Source organism: Cervus canadensis, chromosome 14, assembly GCF_019320065.1.
Source record: "Cervus canadensis isolate Bull #8, Minnesota chromosome 14, ASM1932006v1, whole genome shotgun sequence".
Lineage (NCBI taxonomy): Eukaryota > Metazoa > Chordata > Mammalia > Artiodactyla > Cervidae > Cervus > Cervus canadensis.
The window spans coordinates 49,404,062-49,424,425 of record NC_057399.1 but is presented as its reverse complement, the minus strand read 5'-3'; the positions used below and the strand labels follow the sequence as shown (position 1 = coordinate 49,424,425).

At 35.8% G+C, this 20,364-nt stretch overlaps 1 protein-coding gene across 1 annotated transcript; it reads right to left on the bottom strand.

Moving 5' to 3' along the window:
- Positions 1 to 1,561: 1,561 nt before the first annotated feature.
- Positions 1,562 to 7,819, bottom strand: DMRTA1 (DMRT like family A1). Its single transcript, XM_043486995.1, has 2 exons — positions 6,899 to 7,819; positions 1,562 to 3,702 (listed from the first exon to the last, which is right to left on the bottom strand). The coding sequence occupies exons 1-2, from the start codon at positions 7,539 to 7,541 to the stop codon at positions 2,855 to 2,857; spliced, it is 1,491 nt and encodes a 496-aa protein (XP_043342930.1). The 5' UTR covers positions 7,542 to 7,819; the 3' UTR covers positions 1,562 to 2,854.
- Positions 7,820 to 20,364: the final 12,545 nt, after the last annotated feature.

The window sequence follows — 20,364 nt, the reverse complement described above, 5'->3', positions numbered from 1 at the left end:
CACAAGACTCCACTCAAGCAAACAAAAGGTTCCTCTTTGCCTACCTTTTTCACCATAGATCTTGGAGTTGTTTACCTCTCAGACAAATGGAATGGACTTGCCTAAACATACGACATGGAAATAGGTATTCTCCTTCTTCCTTCCCATCCTTAATTAGTGGTTTAGGAGTTCATACCTCAGGCTGCATGGATGAGCATAAACCTCAAGATTACACAGAACTCACTGATGTACCAACACTGTCAAATACTGCCACCACTGGTTGATGGGTTGGTTTTGTATACATGGGTAACAGTCTGTGAGCAGCTTAAGGGCAGGTCTCATATCTTATTCACCTCTTTATCCTCTGGTCTAGCACAATGCCTGGCACAAAGTAGGTGCTTAATAAATAGTTGTTGAATAAACTAGCATTTTTATCTTTCATTTAATTCAGTCAGTGGAAAACTTGAGCACCTATTTACGTACCAGATACTCTAGGAAGCTGTGAGTGGACAAACAGGCATGAATCCTTCCTTAGACTTTACAGTCTAATTCAAACTGGTAAAGTAACTTCCACTCCTAACAACTGACGATAGTATTTTAACATAGGGATGGACAATACTACTGCCAAACCTCAATCTCCTCACATTCAAGTTAGTGGTTGGACAAAATGTTCTGTAAGACTGTTTGCGTTCTAAACTTATTGTAAAGGGTATGAAATGTATAAAGTACTATGTAAATTAACTAAAGTTTTAAAATTATAAAAGTTTTAAAAATTTGAAAACTGTCCCAAATGGACTTTCTCCCCAGTTCAAAAGGCAAATGGATACATGCACATCATCATATAAACCACATAAAGAATCCAGCAACCCTAGCACTGTTATGTTGTTGTATCAGATCTCTATTGTATAATGTAACTTCTTTGAGAGCACATCTTACATTTGATATCCTCTATAGGACCTAGCACTTTTAAAATAACAGTCAACAAATGAATTAATGTAGTGGAAATACCTTAAAAATCACCAAGTATTCTAACCTGAATGGCACTTAGTAGATTCAAGAATCCCAAGAAATTGTATTCAAAACTATGTCTGTAAACCACTTTGCAGAGTTCTTTGGTTTTATCAGTCTCAAAGAGATCTACCATCCAAAATGGTTCCTTCATTTAGTATATATTAATTGAATATCAACTACTTGCCAAGCATTATACTACGATTTAGGCTTGGAATCTAAAACTTTATAAATAAATAATGAATATTAACTGTATCAAATCTTTATAAGATCTGCTTTCTCACATTCACACCATTAAAAATAATGCATACTCTATTACACATTTACATCCTAAATCAGCATCAGATTCTATGCAGTTATTTAATACGATATTTGCTGGTAAAATATACTTTAGAAATATATTCTTATCTGGCTCAATGGAAAAGTCTAAATGATGATAGAACCAACAGAGCTTAAGTGTATAATATACAGACAGATAAGGTAGATACACAAGTATATATAAACACACACATACATACACACATACACATAATTTAAGAAATCTTTAGTAAATAATGCTGTCAAATTCTTTTAACCATCTCTAATTCATCAACTATTTTACACCACAGCTGGATTTCCATTTATTCCTATCAACAGAATAGAGCTCCAATCCTTTAAAAGATAAATGATGACATATAAAGAAAATTTCCTAAAATTGTTTTGTTCTCAGGGACTTCCCACTGACTAAAATAAATAACTCAAATTCTCTAGATGGAGAACAAAAGTACTTTTAAAATCTCAAGAAAACCTTTAAAATTTACTGACAATTTTTCCCCTTGGAAATCTTTTATCTCCTCAATGCATTAAGCATTATCTATCTAGAGTCAATTAATATTCATATGAGCAACTATTTAAGTTTTCTGAATAAAATGATTTTTACCTTTGAGAATGGCTGCCATAGTCTTGCCACAAACATATGGAAAAGGTTATTTCCCCAGATAAAAGCATAAGCCTACTGAAAGCTTTAAATCCTCATCCTCATTAGATGTTCATTTTATAATATAAAAATTCAATAGAGCATGATCCAAAATAAGCATTTCCAAGAAATGGTTACATCATACTATTAGGAACCATTTGTATCTAATTTCTACATGCTACCAGAACTTAGCTGCAATTAGTGATAGTGGCCAGGAGATGGAGCATTCTCATTTCCTAAGATTTACTTCACAGACCTTTGTTTAACTCACAAAAAGTTTCCTTTAAACAGAAATGCTTTATTAATGGCACTTATTACCAATGGCAGATACGAATGAAAAACAAGGCATTCAGAAAAAAATAAGGACTTAAATTTCTCAAAAGTTTTACTAACTACTAATCATTTATATGTGAATAAAATACTTTAAAATACTTTGAATACTTTTCATCTCTCTTGTGTACATGAAACAGAAAGAGGAAAAAGGTTTAGAATAATATTTAGAATTACCTCAATTTTTCAATTCTTACTTCCGGCTCATTTTATATAATGCTAGACTGCTTCATAATGTATGCTATAATTATATGCTCCATTTTTTCAATGAACTAAAAACAAGTATAGTTTTAAATTAGGAATTTACAACTGATATCTTAGGGAGAAAATTCATTAAAGTAAAAATATTTCCTGAAATGGTTTTATTCAAGGCACACATGATGTTTAAATGTTTCTTTCACTTAATAAATGCTAAAGAAGAGTCTTTAGATCTCAAATCTATTATATCGCTTGTAAAAAAAATAGCATTTTTAAAGACTGATAATCCACTCCCATACATAGTAAACACATTAATAGATGTGGGTATGTGAGTTGTAGTGCATGCTTCTAGAAATACTCCAGAAAGGGAGGTAGGCAGATGCATTACAGGTTACTCTGATTTGGCCTGGAATACAGTCTGCTACCAGTTACTGAGTCTTTGATGGGAAGGTAAGAAGAATCCCTAATCATTCCTGAAAAAGCATAATCCAAAGCTGGCCTACAAGGCAATGCTGGTACCAACCCAGGAGTCAGATAGGGAGACATGAAACCAGACAGTCCTCTCCCTGGAGAGGAATATGCCAGCCGAAATGGACTGATACCTAGTCTAGGATTTAAGCTGTAGAGACTTGAATCACTTCCGTAAGAAGGAGAAGTAGTGTGAAGGGGAGAGAAAGCTGATTTATTTCCTAGAGTTCCAAAACCAATTCCAGCTAAACTAAAATTCGAAACTCTCGGAAAAGCTGTGTTTTCCAATGGTCCTGAATTTGCTAGGTCCCTGGTGTCTGGTTTGTGTTCTTTTCCATTTAGGATCTCTTCAATAGCTTGGACCACATCCCCTTTGCAGAACTGCAGAATGCCTTCTAGCCTGCTGCGTCTGTAACTTGGGAAAATCTTGGTAAGGATATCAAGAGGGTCTCTTGGTCTAGAGGACACAGTGGGATGGCTGGCTGTAGAATCAGTGAAGTCTTTGGCCCACTCACTTTCATTTCCTGATTCCAAATCAGAGGATGACAGGGACCTGGGACTCTCTTCCCCTCCTGACTGCTCCCCAGGATGAAGAGACTGAATGCTATCATCCTTGTTTGGGTTTTCTGAAATAGATGACCTGATGTTTTGTTTTCCAGCGACATCATTAGACTTAGGAGATGATCTCAGGGTAAACTGATGGGATTTAGACCCCAGTTCTTCTTGTCCACTCTGGCATGAGTCACATTTACTCTCCTTTTGTCCTGGGGAAGAGGAAAAAAAGGAATGAAATAAAGGGAAAACTTCCAAGAACAAAGTACTGCCCACTTATAATTAATGCTGGATAAAATAACTTGTTTACTCATAGTATATTAATAATACTTACTATTCACTGTAAAAGATGTTAATGAACAAAAATTTTAAAATATCATTTGAAAATGCAGGTGTTGCAATAGTGGGAAAATGCAATTTATCATGTCATTTCAGGATCACAAAGTTCTATAATATATAAATGCTGTAGTTATTTAGGAATCAGAAGGTGAAATCTATTGTTACCCTCCAACTGTTAACACCAATATTTTACATTATTTGCCCCATTTAGGGATTCAAAATTTTCATAAATGTTACCCAAGTTTTGTTGTTATCCACATGAGGGCTTTTTTCCCACAGTGACAATATGCAAACAGCACTAAATAAAACAATTGTTTAGATAAGAAATCAGAAAAAAAGAACAATCTTACTATTAAAATGAATATTGTATTTAATCACTAATGCTAAATTTCAAAAACTGGTTTTTTACTCACATTTCAGGTTCCAACTAAGGTACCTGAATAATGTGAAAAAATAGCAGAATTTTTCATTTCCTTTCAAATCTAAATCAATAATGACAACTGCTATACCAATCTCAAATCATATCAGAGATTTATATTTCATTTTATGTGAGACACAATAGAGTTGATATTTTTCATAATCCTCTGTAAAATATGGACTTTCTCGTTAAATCTCCAGAGAATATCAGTAAATGAGTTTATAATCAAATTGTTTCTAAAAGAAAATAATTTACAGCACTCTTTTCACTACTGGAATCTGTTTAAAGTATCTTGTAAAAAATATTAGTCATTTACCTTAACTAACAATTCCCTTTCAATATTAAGGGAAATGTTCCGAAAACAGTTTCACAGAAAAATCTAATTTTCTATCTCAATATGTTAAGCATATGACTATTAATAAAACAAGACTATCTTTAAATACTTTTTGCAAGGCTAATGCCAGAAGAACAATAATAAATAATTTTTATTTTTATTTACATTTACTCTTAATCTATAGATGGAGTTTCTCTATTTCCATTAGAAAGAGTAAACTGTCAATGAGGTACTAGGTTTTATTGCCAACTTTCTCTTCAAACAAGATTTATGAATGTAACAAAACACATATGACCTATAGCAATGATTTGCAATGCTCCTATGTTTTCTCAAAGAGCAGTCCCAAATTCTAAGCAAATATCTACAATTTGCTTTATAAAATTAAATGTGTACAATTTAACACATTGAGAATGAAAATGCTGTCATTATGTCAAACCTGACAAAGAAAAAAAGTGTTGCTTCTGCAAAATCACAAAGACTCTAGAATTTTCACCTTTAAATAAAACAATAAAAGTCATCTAATGATATAGAGATAGATCAACCTTGGTCTGCCACTCAATTTTATTTATAAATATAATTCACTACATATGACCCCTTTAACATGTAAGGTATCACAATTTCATCTCTATAGTAATTTTCATCTCTATAGTAGTTTATGCATAAAACACAATATAATGTAATGAAATACTGATGGCATCAGACTGTCTAGAAAATAAGCTGTCTTTAAAATACTGCAATATCATTATGTCATCTCTTTTCTCTCAACTCCTATAGCTGTTTTTTATCATTGTATGCTATGTATTATACTGTAGTTTTAGGACACATATAGTTTTCCTTCTTTAGAATATAATATTCTTTTGTGTAGGAAAATCTTATTCACCTCTGAACCACTGTTTGTCTAATGAATAAATATACTAGTTTACTACAGTTCATGGATATTGTATAGGAGAAGGCAGTCCATTTAGAAGTATCTTTTCAAAAAAAAGAGGTCAACTGAGGCAAACAATAAAATAAAATAAATGATCCTATAAAACCTCACCCCCTCAAAAAAATCACATAAGTCAATGCCTAGCAGAAGGTCGACAATCAGATCTCACTGTCAATTTAGTTTGCAGACTTTTAATTTTTACTTCTTTTTATAGCAGTTTTGCTTAACAACTTTATTCTTCAGCCCTCCTTGATTTTTGATGAGAAATGTTTAAACTACATTTTGTCCACTGACACAAACTAGAACATGGATAAAAAGTGACATAGGTGAAAACAAAATAATATACGTCTTATTTAAGCAGAGAAAGAGTCTTTTTCAAAAGGAAATGCTGTGATCTGTTAAGAGCTGCAATTTTCACAATTCATGTAAGTTTTCTAATTAATAACTTAATACATCATTATATTTTAACTTCATATGATTCAACCCATCTTGTATTTATACAAAAACACCAAAATGACATTTTTGTGCAAGTATGACCTACTGTAGAATTATGAAATTTGCTAAAATACAGTAAGATTTGTTAGCATGAAAGGTTAATTTGGGATAACCCTAGTCAAAAAAAGAAATCTTTTTACCTGACATAGAGGGTGAAGGCAATTTGCAGTCAATAAATGAGAGAAAAAAATTAAAACTTCTTGGATAAAGAAATCTCAAAGGTTAAGATCCCCAAAGATAAGAAATTCTTGGACTTTGAAATTCATATCAATGGTTTTACTAACCTAAATTTAGAAAACCTAAATTTCTTTCCTATAAGAGGTATAACTTGAAATGTTAGAGTTTTCTACACTGTTGGAGGCTAAAAAGCAGCTGAAGAAAAGAGGTGGGACGCTTAAAAATTTTTAGAGTAAAAATGTTTTGGTAGATTTCAGTCTCTTCCCCACTTCTAGTTGGTCTGTCCCACAGGTGAAGACTGTACTCCCAACCACACGTGAGTTTTCCATGCAAGATCACATTAACTCTGGTTTTACAGCTAAAAAGAATACAGAGCAAGCTCAAAATGCAGTTTCTTTCACTAAGTTTTTCACTGTCTTTGCTCTAAGTTCGTCTCCTCTCGCAGAGAAACTTGGGCACAAACTGCAATCCTAGAATGAGTTCCTCAACTGATCACTGGTACTTCATTTGTTCATTTATCCTATCACTTAAGGGACAGAAAGCCCTACGGAAGTGAATGTGATAGGTCTCTAAGCAGTTTCCCAGGACTTAAATGCTTCTTTTAAGTTCTTTCTTGCCCTCCTCCATGCCATGGCTGCTTATTTCAAAGATTTTTTTTTTTCCTCCTCCAAAACAACCATTTTTCTTTTGCAAAGAGCAAATGTAAGATCTACTCACCTTGTTTTTCCTCTACATCATCTGGCTGGAAAATTTCGAAAACAGGGGTCGCCAGACCACTAGCCTTTCTCGAGGCACTCAGTCCCAGAGCAGTCACCGTCGCAGGGCCGCTCGAGGCTGTCTGGGAAGTCTCCGTTCTGCTGCTGCCTCCGGATGACCGAGCCCCTGGTCCTAAGGGTCCAGGGTACAGAAGCCGCTGCAGCCCCCGAGCCTCGCTCTCCTCTTGGGCCTGCTGTCTGCGCAGCGCCACCTGTGCGGCCATGACACGCTGGCGCTCTGCGATCAGGGTGCACTTGGCACACGCGCAGTCCCGCCAGCGGCAGAAGCGCTTGTGGCCCTTGAGGGCTGACACCACTCCGTGGTTGCGACAACGGGCGCACTTGGGTGTCCGTGGGTAGCCACCGGCCACAGCGCCCACCCCCCTTTCCAGTTCGGCAGGCGGCAGGCAACCTCCGCTTCCGGCGGTGGAGGCTGCCCTCAGAAAGAGGCTGGACGGGCGCAGGAAAGTTGGAGGAACGGGTATCCCCGGGGGTACCGGTAACGCTGGAGACGGGGGCGGAGGGGCCGCTACCACCAGTCCCGGAGCTAGGTGGGGTGGGCCGCTGCGGCTGCGGTCTCTACTGCCACACTGTGACTGCTCCATTTCCGAGAAGTGTCTGGTGAGGGAGGAGTTGCAACAGAAGAGTGCGCTGTCCGCAGCTAACCCTGCTGGGATGCGGGGGCCGAGAGGGCCAACCTTGGTCCCTCTGCCTACCACCCCCACACCGACAAAGTCTGACACAATTCCCGCGATGAACTGGGGACAGCCGCTTCCCAGAGCTGGAGACTCTTAAGAGGCGCAGAAGTCTACTGAGCCTCTTAGAGTCCCAGGGCGCTAAGTTAATGCCTTGTTTTCCGCGCCTTCGCCTTCGGAAGCAAGAGGCAAGACTTGCAGAAGCTACCCCGCCCACTGGATCTACCGGCCAAGGGCTGAAACCCGGGAGGGAGGGCCGCGGCGGGACCTGACCGTCTGGGAGGAGGGGCGGTGGGAGACACAAGAGACTGCCCCTTCACACACTCGCACAAGAGCCCTTTTCTCCCACTTGCTTCTCCATGAATTCCTCAATGTATGTTTTTTTGTAAAATAATCTCCTCTCCCTCCCCATGCCTCTTTGTCCTTCGTAAATTAAGCAAGATTTGGAGTTCTTTCCCCAGTTCCTAGCTCCTCCTACCAGAGTGTGAAGATTTGAACATGGAGTTCTCCGTTTCTTTCCCTTTTCCCAGATGAAGTGTTTAAGATGGTGTGTGTGCTCAGTCGCTCAGTCGTATCCGACTGTTCGCGACCCCATGGATTGTATAGCCTGCCAGGCTCCCCTGCCCATTGGATTTTCCAGGCAAGAATACTGGAGTGGGTTGTCATTTCCTTCTCCAGTTTAGAATGGTAGCACGGTCAATATTAATGAGAAAGCACAAACAAGCTGCAAATATTACCCACACCTGAAAGATACCTTATTTTAGGGCCTTAGGGCTGCGTCAAAACAGTGGATAAGTATTTAAGGGGCCTGATTCACGTTCAGAATCTTCTCATGCATCTGTTTATTTAGAGATGTAAATTTGGATTCTATATACCATATTTTGAAATATTATCATCCAAAGAAACCCTAATGAATTTCTTATCTAGAACAACTTATAGGTAGCAATTATGTTAAAACTTTCAAAAATACTTCACATTTCTATTGTAAAGTGTTGGGGAGGGTCATCTAGACCATTCTTTAAACATGCTATTATTAATTGCATACTTAAAATATGCACTTAATGCCTTTAATTGTAAGAAAATATCATATTGCTTTTAAACCAAAAGGCAATTTAAAGCAGGAAAGTAAAAAAAATAAATAAATAAAAAATAAAGCAGGAAAGTCATGAGTGTGTTCCTTAATGGAAAGGACAGTCAGGGTTCTATCAGTTTCTCAAGGTAACAGTCAACTGCCTTGACAGGCAATTCATATTCTAGTACTAAGATAGCAAGTAATAATGAAATTTTTACCATTCCACCTATTGACATCCAGGGAAGACATTGCTAATCAGTCTGGGCTTTCTCTTACCCTCCCACTTCACACCAACACCACCATTACCATCCTCCCATATAGGCATCCTGATAGGCTATCATAGAACTTCCCCACCCTTCTTAAGTATTAGAACTACCTATGGAACTTACATAAATACTCTCAACAAAGTATTCTGATTCTTTTTACTCTGAGTCTTTTAAACTCTCAAGGTGAAGATTATATATAACCAAGGTTTAGAACTGCCACTCTGGGAATTCCTAACCTCTGTGGAATCTATAATACCCAATTTTCTCAGACTTCTATATCTTTGCTCAAGCCACTACTGCCTAAAAGCTATTTATTCCCCTATTGTGGAACTCACATCAAATGTATGACTAATGAGTTTTCAGTGCTATATGGATCATTAAAGCACAGTGAATTACCTAGTGAGTAAAAAAAATATTCCTTTTTTCTATTATTTTTCAATGATCTTGATTACATAATGGAAAATGCTCAGCTTGGTGTAAATATGACTATCATATGCTAAGCCTTATCAATTATGCTTTAAAAAAATTAAAAGCACCTCAACAAGTAACCCTGTTTACCTGGAATTTGACACTATTTTTCTGTATTTATTTTATTTTCAGTTATCTTCCCACTATGGCAAGTGATATTGATTTTCATCCAAATAAGTGAAAAAAAATTCTTAAAGTAAATGTATTTAAATAAAATGTGTGTCTATTGAAATGGAAAATGACAAAATGTGTGAAAAACTAAAAACAAACCTTGCTGATAAAAAAAATAAAGGAAATTGAAATAAATTGAGAGAGAGACCATTCCATGGCTCAGAAGATTCAACATTCTTAAGATGGTTCTACCTAAATTGATCTATAGATCAATTCAACCTCAATCAAAATTCCAGCAGACTTTTTTAGTAGAAATTGTCAAACCTGCTCCAAAATTCATTTTGAAATGCCAAGGAAAGAACTAGAATAGCCAAAACATCTTTGAAGAAAAAAGGATAAATAAAGTTTCAAGGCTAACAGTATCTTACTTCAAGAATTATTATGAAGTTATAATAATAAAAACAGTGCATTAGTGGTAAAAAGATAGAAAAATCAACCAACATGGCAGAATAGACAGTTTTAGAAATAGACTCACCCAAAAATAGACAACTAATTTTAGACAAAGGTGTAAAGACAATTCAGTGGAGAAAGGACAGTTTTTTCCCAACAAATTCTGCCAAAAAAAGTGAACATCTGTATGCAAAAAAAAATGTTTATCTTTGACCCATACCTCATAGTTATATACTCAAAATGGATCACAGACCTAAATATAAGTCATAAAATCATGTAACACAGGAGAATACCTTTGTGATCCTGGTTATGCAAAGATTTCTTATCTGTACCACCAAAAATATGATTCATAAAAAGAACAAATTAATAAATTTTACTTCATCAAAATTAAATACATTTCTTCTTCAAGAGGCACTATTAAGAAACTGAGAGAAAATAGTTGTAATACCTATATCTGTTAAAGGACATGTATACAGAATGTATAAAGAAATTTCAAAACTCAATAAGAAAAAAATATTTTAAGTGATTTGAACAAACAAACATGTCACCAGGGAAGATATATGGATGGCAAATAAGCACAACAAAAGATGTTGGACACCATTAGTCACTAAGAAAATGCATATTAAACTTACCATGAAGTACCACTACACATCTATTAGAATGGCTAAAATTTGAAAGATTGACCATATCAAGTATTGATGAGAATGTGGATAACAAGAACTTTCAAAAACTGCTTATGGAAATGTAAAATAGTATAATCACTTTGCAGACCAGTTGATAATTTCTTAAAAAGTTAAACATGCTCATATCATATAATCCAGTTATTATATTCCACTCCTAGGTATCAATTCAAGAGAAATTAAGCAAATGTTCATTTTAAAAAATTCACATTAGCTTTATTCATATAGACACAAATTGGAAAAACCCTAATGTTTATCAGTAGTTGATATACTCATATAATGGAACAAACTAAAGTACATTGATACATGCTATGACATGAATGAATCTAAAAATAATTATTCTGAGAGAAAGACAAAAATGAGTATATACTATATGATGTGATTTATATAAAATCTTTGATATTTATAGTCACATTAAGCATATCAGCAGTTCCTGGAAATGGGTGGTGGAGGGGCAGTGAAAAGAAAGATGGGCATTAGGGATTACAAAGGATCAAAAGAAAACTTTTGGAGATGATAAATATGTTAATTATTTCAATTGTGGTAATGACTTTACTTGTGTAAACATACATCAAAACTCACCATTTGTGTATAATAAATATGTACAGCTTATTGTATATCAATTATACTCTTATAAAGCTGTTATAAAAAATAAAACTCCTTGTTACTTCTGGAAGAAGAATGGAATAAAATAGCATTCTGAGCAAAGACAATCCTCATCTTATCACCCAAAGCTAGAGCAATGATTTTAAAAGCTGTATTTCTTCTCAAATACACTGGAAAGCCTGAATCTCTTCTCCTCTCATAATAGTACTTTGTACTCTCTCTTAAATTATATATACGTTCCCCTCCCCTGCTTTTTCCTGCATCTAACAGCAACTTAATACTGTAACTATTCTTATAAATCATTAAGAAGATGTTAACAGCTGCAATTTAACAGTGGCAACAGTCTTCCCAAGTGAAAAGGCGATGAGAAAAAAAAAAAAACTTTATTTTTAATTAAACTGTATACAAGTATCACAGATATGTCATTTACAAATTTATTCTAAATAAAGTAAAAGAAAAATGACTAATAGGAAACATAGTGGCATATCAGAAGGAAGGGAAGCTAATAAACAGAATTTCTCCCAAGCTAAAAAACATTTATGCATCTCCTTTTTTAGTTACTATTGATTTTTATTCCAATTCCTCATTCACTCTAAACTTTTTTTTTTTCACTTTACAATATTGTATTGGTTTTGCCATACATTGAAATGAATCCGCCATGGGTGTACATGTGTTCCCCATCCTGAACCCCCCTCCCACCTCCCTCCCCATCCCATCCCTCTGGGTCATCCCAGTGCACCAGCCCTGAGCACCCTGTATCATGCATTGTTGAAACATGTAAATTATATGTGCAATGAATCGCCAGTCCAGATTCGATGCATGACACTCTAAACTCTTATAGTCAAATGCCATTTCTTGTTGGTTCACTATACCAACCACTCAGCACAGAGGAATGGAAGTGTGAATCAGCAACTGTAAAGCAGACCTGGCTCTGGTAGTAACTAAGTTATAAGACCTTAGTTAAGACACTAACCCAGTGAGCTTCACTTTTCCCATTAACAACTGAAAACACTGTCATATGCAAGGATATTTTCAAGTCTATGGGTCACTTCATCTGTCAATTCCAGTCAAGTTATTTTTCATTAATGTTCTTAATCTCTGAGGAACCTCATTACTACCCCCACTAAGGCCTCAGTCAAAGCATCTCTTGTCTTTATAAAGTATCTTGTGCTAACTGGCAATAAAGGAAAGTTAAGGAGGATATGCTTAGTTTGGCTAGAAGGTTGTCAAGAAGACTACGGAGTTGGAAGGAAAGGCTTTTAAATTGCTTATTCTTTTGTGCATAAACATTTCCAATCACTCCACACTTCCAGATACATGTGCACACACCGTATACAGCCCAACTACTTACCCCAAGGCTTCCCAGAGCCGTGTGTGCCATGTGCTCAGCTGTGTCCAACTCTTTGCAATCCCGTGGACTATAGCTTGCCAGGTTGCTCTGTCCATGGAATTTTCCAGGCAAGAATACTGGAGTGTGTGGTGCCATTTCCTGCTCCAGGAGATCTTCCTGACTCAGGGATTGAACCCATGTCTTTTGTGTCTCCAGCATTGGCAGGCAGGTTCTTTACCATTAGCGCCACCTGGGAAGCCCTCTGAGAGCCATGAAAGAAACTGAAAGTGAAGTCGCTCAGTCGTGTCCGACTCTTTGCAACCCAATGGACTGTATCCTACCGGGTTCCTCCGTCCATGGGATTTTCCAGGCAAGAACACTGGAGTGGGTTACCATTTCCTTCTCCAGGAGATCTTCCCAACCCAGGGATTGAACCCGGGTCTCCCACATTGTAGGCAGCCACTTTACCATCTAAACCACAAGGGAAGTCCATATTGGTATGCTAATGTCATTTTTTGTTGGTTTTGAGGGGAAGTTTGAACTGCACTTCCCTTTCTCTGGGGTTTCTCAAAAGCCAATTGAGTGTTATCATGAATGAGAGGCTACAGTTTGTTAGTGACAAATTCCAGCCCTTGGACTATGGCCCATCAAATGGGTAGACATCCCAAGTCTGGAAAGAAATAGGCCTCTTCTCCGACTCAGTCTTGCATGGAGTATTGGAGAAAAGATGAACATATTTGGTGATACACATAATAGGTCAAAAATTGTCACTTCCCCCAAAACCAATATCTACCAGTAAATGCTCCATTCTGAGAGTAACCTAGAGCTGGATAGAGATCATTCATTACCCTAGAGCTGTAACCCACCACAGCATTGTACAGCTTAGGAAATAGGACTTCCTTGGAGGATGTCAATAACCTCAGATATGCAGAAGACACCACCCTTATGGCAGAAAGTGAAGACGAACTAAAAAGCCTCTTGATGAAAGTGAAAGAGGAGAGTTAAAAAGTTGGCTTAAAGTTCAACATTCAGAAAACTAAGATCATGGCATCTGGTCCCATCACCTCATGGGAAATAGATGGGGAGACAGTGGAAACAGTGGCAGACTTTATTTTTTGGGGGCTCCAAAATCACTGCGGATGGTGACTGCAGCCATGAAATTAAAAGACGCTTACTCCTTGGAAGGAAAGTATGACCAACCTAGATAGCATATTAAAAAGCAGAGACAAAAAAAAAAAAAGCAGGAGACATTACTTTTCCAACAAAGTCAGTCGTGGTTCAAGGCTATGTTTTTCAAGTGGTCATGTTGGATGTGAGAGTTGGACGTGAAGAAAACCTGAGCACCAAAAGAATGATGCTTTTGAACTGTGGTGTTGGAGAAGACTCTTCAGAGTCCCTTGGACTACAAGGAGATCCAACCAGTCCATCCTGAAGGAGGTAAGTCCTGGGTGTTCATTGGAAGGACTGATGCTGAAGCTGAAGCTCCAATACTTAGGCCACCTCATGCAAAGAGTTGACTCACTGGAAGAGACCCTGATGCTGGGAGGGATTGGGGGCAGGAGGAGAAGGGGACGTCAGAGGATGAGATGGCTGGATGGCATCACCGACTCGATGGGCATGAGTTTGAGTAAACTCCGGGAGTTGGTGATGGACAGGGAGGCCTGGCGTGCTGCGATTCATGGGGTCACAAACAGTCGGACACGACTGAGCGACTGAACTGAACTGAACTGAAACTGGAGGATGTCATCTCTGATCCCTTGCTCTAAGATAGCAGGAATTCAGTTGAAGATCATACACATTGTTCCCTCACTATCAAATGGACAAGGACTATAAAAGTGAGTAGAACATATTTTCTCTTATTGCTTTATGACCCTTTTCATACCAGTTGAGGATGCTTATGTGGAATCAAGAAATCAAGAAACTAACAAAGGCAGGGAACAGAGAAGTATCTATTTTTTTTTTCTATATCCATTTCTAAATCCCCCCAGCATAGTAAACATTCAATACATCTTGGAAAATAAATAAAGACTGGATGCCACAAGACTTATTTGGCTGAACAAGAACTAATATTACATTACTTTTCCTTCATATTCTGAAATTTTTGAGAACTATTTCCAGTGCACTAAATAGTAATCTTTTCTGGTTTTAGCTCCATGGTGTTTATATAAACTGGAGTGTGATTTCAAGTATCATTTACAGTTTACTGTGTTTTCTGTACTTTTAATATTAAATACTTTATGACTTTTTTCTTAAAGAAAAAGTCTTATGAAACTCTATAGTTATACTTTCATGCCCACTGTAACTGTATTCCAGCATTTTTTAAAATGTTTAGATCTAAGAACACATAATTGCTTATGAATGTGATGAATTAACATCGATTATAAGCATTTGCTTATAATCATTTTTTAGATTAAAAAAGGTTATGATAATATTTACTGTACATATAGCACTTTTAATTTAATATTGTGATACAACTTCCATAGCTTTGTGAGCTCCAGTCATCATAATTTCCATTATTTAGTCATACAATAATAACAATTCTTCTAATAAAGGATATTTATAATTTTTCACTTCCTCCCTGTTTTAAATAAGAAAGGTATGAGAAAGTGAACTTTATTTTTTTATGTGAACTTTAAAATGTTTTTTATATTATAAATTATCTTTAGAATAAATTCCAATAAATAAAAGTACAGAATTAAAGGTTGTAGATATTTTTTAAACTTTTGACTTATACTACTAACTTTTTTCCTGAAGAATGAATTTGAATTCTAACATGAAGTTTATCTTATTATTATCCCATATATATTTTTTTCTCTTAAAGGGAGTGTTTTTTCAAACTAGGTAATTGATATCACTTTCTCCTGTAATAACAATGATAACCCAGAGTTCCATCAGGAAAATAATTCTACAAGGTTTCCGTTCATAGAAAGATAATCACCATTTTGCAGATCTCTTGTTGAGTATGACTGAGGGGAACTGAAGCAAAACATTGCAAAAGTTCCAATCATTATAATATACCCTGATGGTTCTTTAAATAAATTACACGGCCTTTTGTGAACTAGCTGATTTAAGCAATTCTTTATAAAGGAGTGCTATTGACTTAAAGACTCTAAGTAGAAATCTTGGTGCCATTGTGGTTAATTGCGTAAGCAGGTGTTCAAAACTATGTTCTTTATTTAGTTTATTCTAATCAATCTAAGTCTACTGTGTAAATAGGGCTCAGAATTTATGAAACTCTTGTTTTGCTTTTTAACTCACAGGATATTTAAAGGAAATTCATGCTCAGGCATTGAGATCAGCTTTGTGACTTGTGTTATACTGAATAGAATCCACCTTTATAAATTAATGTATTTGGAAACATTTCATCAGAATTCCGTCTTTTAAATAGTTTAAAGACTGTTTCACTCAGAAAGCATGTGAAAGCCCTTTACATGGCTGCTAAAGATCATAACAGAATGAGTAGCATATATTAAATGGTAAAGCGTTTTAATAAGACATTGAATTAAAAATTGCATCCTAGGTAAATTAATTAAACCAAGTCAGTAATCAATAAAATTCTTCATAATATGCTATTACCTTAAAGGATCTTCAGTATATTAAGAACCTCTCTGTCCTACTCTTTAACAGCTGGTTATTTTGTGTCATGTACTATAATAAACATAGGCTTTATACATATTATACTTATTGAGAATTTAATTCTCAACTTATTGAGGTCAATTATATTATCCTGGTTTTACAAATGAAAAAAATTTTATAGTTTTAAAAAGTATATGTCCTCAAAATACTCTAATATTCAGATTCCTTTATGTTCATGCTTCTCCCCAGAAGTTAGGCAAATTCCCACTGTAACAGAGACTCACAAAGCAATCTATTAAGTACAGTTTTTCATGATATAGTTACTCAGAAGAGGTGCTTATTGGCTAAGACATGAGCAATCTTGAAACTATATCTATTCTTTCAGTTAATAACAGTTCCAGTTTAAAAAGAGGGTATGAAATTAAAAACAGAGAGAAATTCAAAATTCCGTAGTTTACAAATCTTCTTTTAGCAAAGTTTGATGATGGAATTTTTATCACTCTCCACTTTCTTTCTCACATCTTACCATGTAAATAACAATAAGACAGAAATCAAGAAAAAAACCTTGCTATTTATTTATACCACTAGAAATTTGAAACATGTTTTCCTTTCATTCTCAAGCACCACTAAAGTCAGATTAGATACTAAATTTTACTCCTGTCAAGACCTGATGTTCAATTCAAAGGAGGTCTTTTCCCCTTAAGGTAACTACTGTGAGACCTTACCATTCACTATTAAGAAAAAAAATTAAATGTTTCATAAAATAAAAATTGACAAAGAGAAGTTGATATATGCCCTTTTGGAAAGAAAAATAGTTAACTTTTTAAAAAAGATGCATTTTAACATATTAGTTTCTACTATATCCCACTGATTAAACACAAATAAGAAATGTAAGTCATTTCCTCAAATATCCTTTTCTTCATGAGGAATTGCCACAGGATCTAGAAAATAGTTTTTTGTTCATTACTGTTATAAAATATGATGAAATTAACTTTGAAAGGTGTTATACATGTTGGCTTTTTTTTTCCTATCTTTGCGTGCCAGAGTCTGTCTTCTGGAGCTTTTATTAGAAGTGTCCCAATTAAAAAGCTGTGTGAGTAAGAAAATGGTTTCCATTCACAATAAGGATTCTAAATAAGAGGTAAATTCAGTAAATCAGTTCCTCCTTGGCTCCTAGCCATCCACATCTTTTAGTTTTGAAATTCATTTCTTTGTGAGCATAAGGTGGTTGTTATGAGGTGTTATCACGCCTAATGACAGGGCTATTGTACATGGTAGGAGGTGGCAGTTTTTGATCAATGTCTTCAAAGTCAAAGCTTGGAAAATAATAGCTGCACATCAAAACCCACTGCCATAATGCAGTTAACATTGGGCTCTTTCAGGTGGCCTGAGGGAATGACCTAATTCTCATGTTGAGCTCTACTTTAATTAGTCATCTATAATGGTGTATTAAGATTTACGTGAAGACTTATAACTTGAGATTCATTATCAAATGAGATTCAAGAAAATCATTGTAAGAATAAAAATAAAGAAACCTATCTATTTATTCATGTTATCCTCCCATTTTCCTGAATCCCTCACTGATTGCGGTTCTGTTCTTAAGACATTTTTATTGGCCCAATATCTTTAAAAGAATGCCCATGTTTAAATAGGACATTAGTGCAATTATTTCAGGATATCCTGCCTAGTTGATCAAGTTACTGATTTAAATCTTTTTGTTGTACTTTTTTCTGTATTTTTGTTGCTTTTACAAAAAGTCTTAAGCATTCACAATTGCTTTAAAATAAGGGGTTTTATGTTGTTTTTAGGTTTTTTCTTCTAGAACATACAGTTACTGACAACATTTGGAAAGAAAAAGCTATTTCATTCATAAACTCATTTGAATAGCACAACTGGAATGTTTATATAATCATATATATATATTACATACACATATATATACACACACATGATTTCTTAAAGAATCTACAGAGTCACAGGTGGAAAAATACACAATTAAAAAGTCAAATAAATCCATAGTTAAGAGTTAAATGTGCCATATGTTTCTTTAATACTGAGTCACAATGGGGTGCACTAAGAAACTCATTAAGTCAATGGAAATAGCAGCTGGGCCCTATCAAGATGTCTATTCACTTCGGAAATAGAAAAAGAGAGAAAGAATGGACACAGTCCACTTCTCAGGTTGTGCTGATAACATTTACTTGGTGTTAGTACAATGCAAAATGCCTTTCCTCTCAACATCTAATTTGATAAACTTCATTTTAATAGCCTTTCTTTATTTTTTCCAGTAAGGCAAAGATATCTCCCTTTACTTTTTGAACTTTTCTCATTAAAAAAATTAAAACTCTGCCAAAGCACCTAAATAGTACAGTAGAGTCATGCAACAGACACACTGAGCCTGACAAATGACTTTAAAACATTAAAAAACAAAAAAAAAAAGTCTTAATATGTCTGGTTTGAGTTTATGGACTTCAGAATGAAATGAACATCAAAATACAAATTGCTCCCATCAAAGTTTTGTGTGATTTAGGGAAAGGTCTTCGTTCCCAAGGCACTGATTTTTCTCCTTTATAAAATGTAGTTTTAGATGCTTTTTTCCCCTGAAGTTACTTTAAGAATCAGGCAAAATCTATGAGAATCTAAACATATGCACATGTAAACACAATTTTAGATAGCATTTCAAGCCCCCTTTTAGACTGATCACCATAAAGGATGACTAGTCTCTTACAAGTTTAAAATTCTATGGTTTTATGGTGATATCAGTATAAAACCTCCTGATTCATAAAGCAAATCTACAAAACTAAAATCAAGTCTCTGAAGTCTCTAGAGTCTACTATAGGAGGAAATGAATGCAGAACTATAGAATCTTAAGAGTTCAAAGTGACTTTGATTGGTTTTCTCTATTAATAGATTATAATTCATAGTATCTATATTCATATTTTAACAAAAACAGTGCTCTGTAACAGGATGAGAAAATAAGGCCAAAAAAAGTAATGCCTACAAGCCATTTTGATTCAATAATGATAATTCATATTCATGAAATCATTTTCTTCTTACAGAATCTTCAAAATTTTCACTGAATTGAGAAATGTTTAACAACTGAGTGCACGCGTGCATGCTAAGTTACTTCAGCCGTGCCCTACTCTTTGCATCCCTGTGGACTATAGCCCTCTGTGCATGGGGTTCTTCAGGCAAGAATATTGGAGTGGGTTGCCATGCCCGCCTCCAGGGGATCTTTACCCAGGGATTTAGCCCACATCTCTTATGTCTCCTGCATTGGCAGAAGGTTCTTTACCACCAGCACCACCTGGGAAGACCACTAACAACTATGTGGGGACAATACAAGTATGTTTCCACTGCTCAGTCATGTCTGACTCTTTGCAACCCCATGGACTGTAGTCGGCCAGGCTTCTCTGTCCATGGGATTCTCCAGGCAAGAATACTGGAGTAGGTTGTCATTTCCTCCTCCACCTCTCGGCAATATTCAGCATAGTTACATGTACTTAAAATTCCCTTCTCTTGACTTTCATAAAACCATAACTTTCTACTTTTCTCCTACTTCACTATTTCTTCTCATCTTATTTGCTCATTCCTCCACTCTTCCTTTTTCACATACAAGCCTGTTATAGTTCACTTGTTTGATTATAATTATCCGATCCCACTTCCCAAAAGAATGGGAAACAGGGTAGTTTTGTTTCCCTCTGTTGGTCTCAGTGCCTTAATCACAGAATAGATAATCAGTAAACATGTTAGTAAACATATTAGAGAAATAGAAAAGGCCTAAAAGGGACCAAGGTATGACAAGTCTCATGGGCAAATGAGATCATTTTAGGGGCCTATCTAAAACACTTCATTTCACTACAAAAGTGACCATGATGTATGACACCTGCAAACAGAGAAGGGGAAGGAAGATCATAGGAAAAGCCTTAGACTGTAGTGTAAGTCTGAGAATGTTTCTGTTAGGCCAGTAGGGATCCCCATAGAAAAGCCTGCTGGTTATAGGAATCTTTCAATCAGAAATGGTCTGATAATAGTCATTGATTGGGAGAGGCCTGGGCAGAGTCTGACATCAGTATAAACACTTTGGGGGAACCATTCCTTGCAGAAAGTTATCTCATAAGGGGAGAGCTGACTGGTGTACTCTCAAGGATACAACAGTCTGAAGACGTTTTGT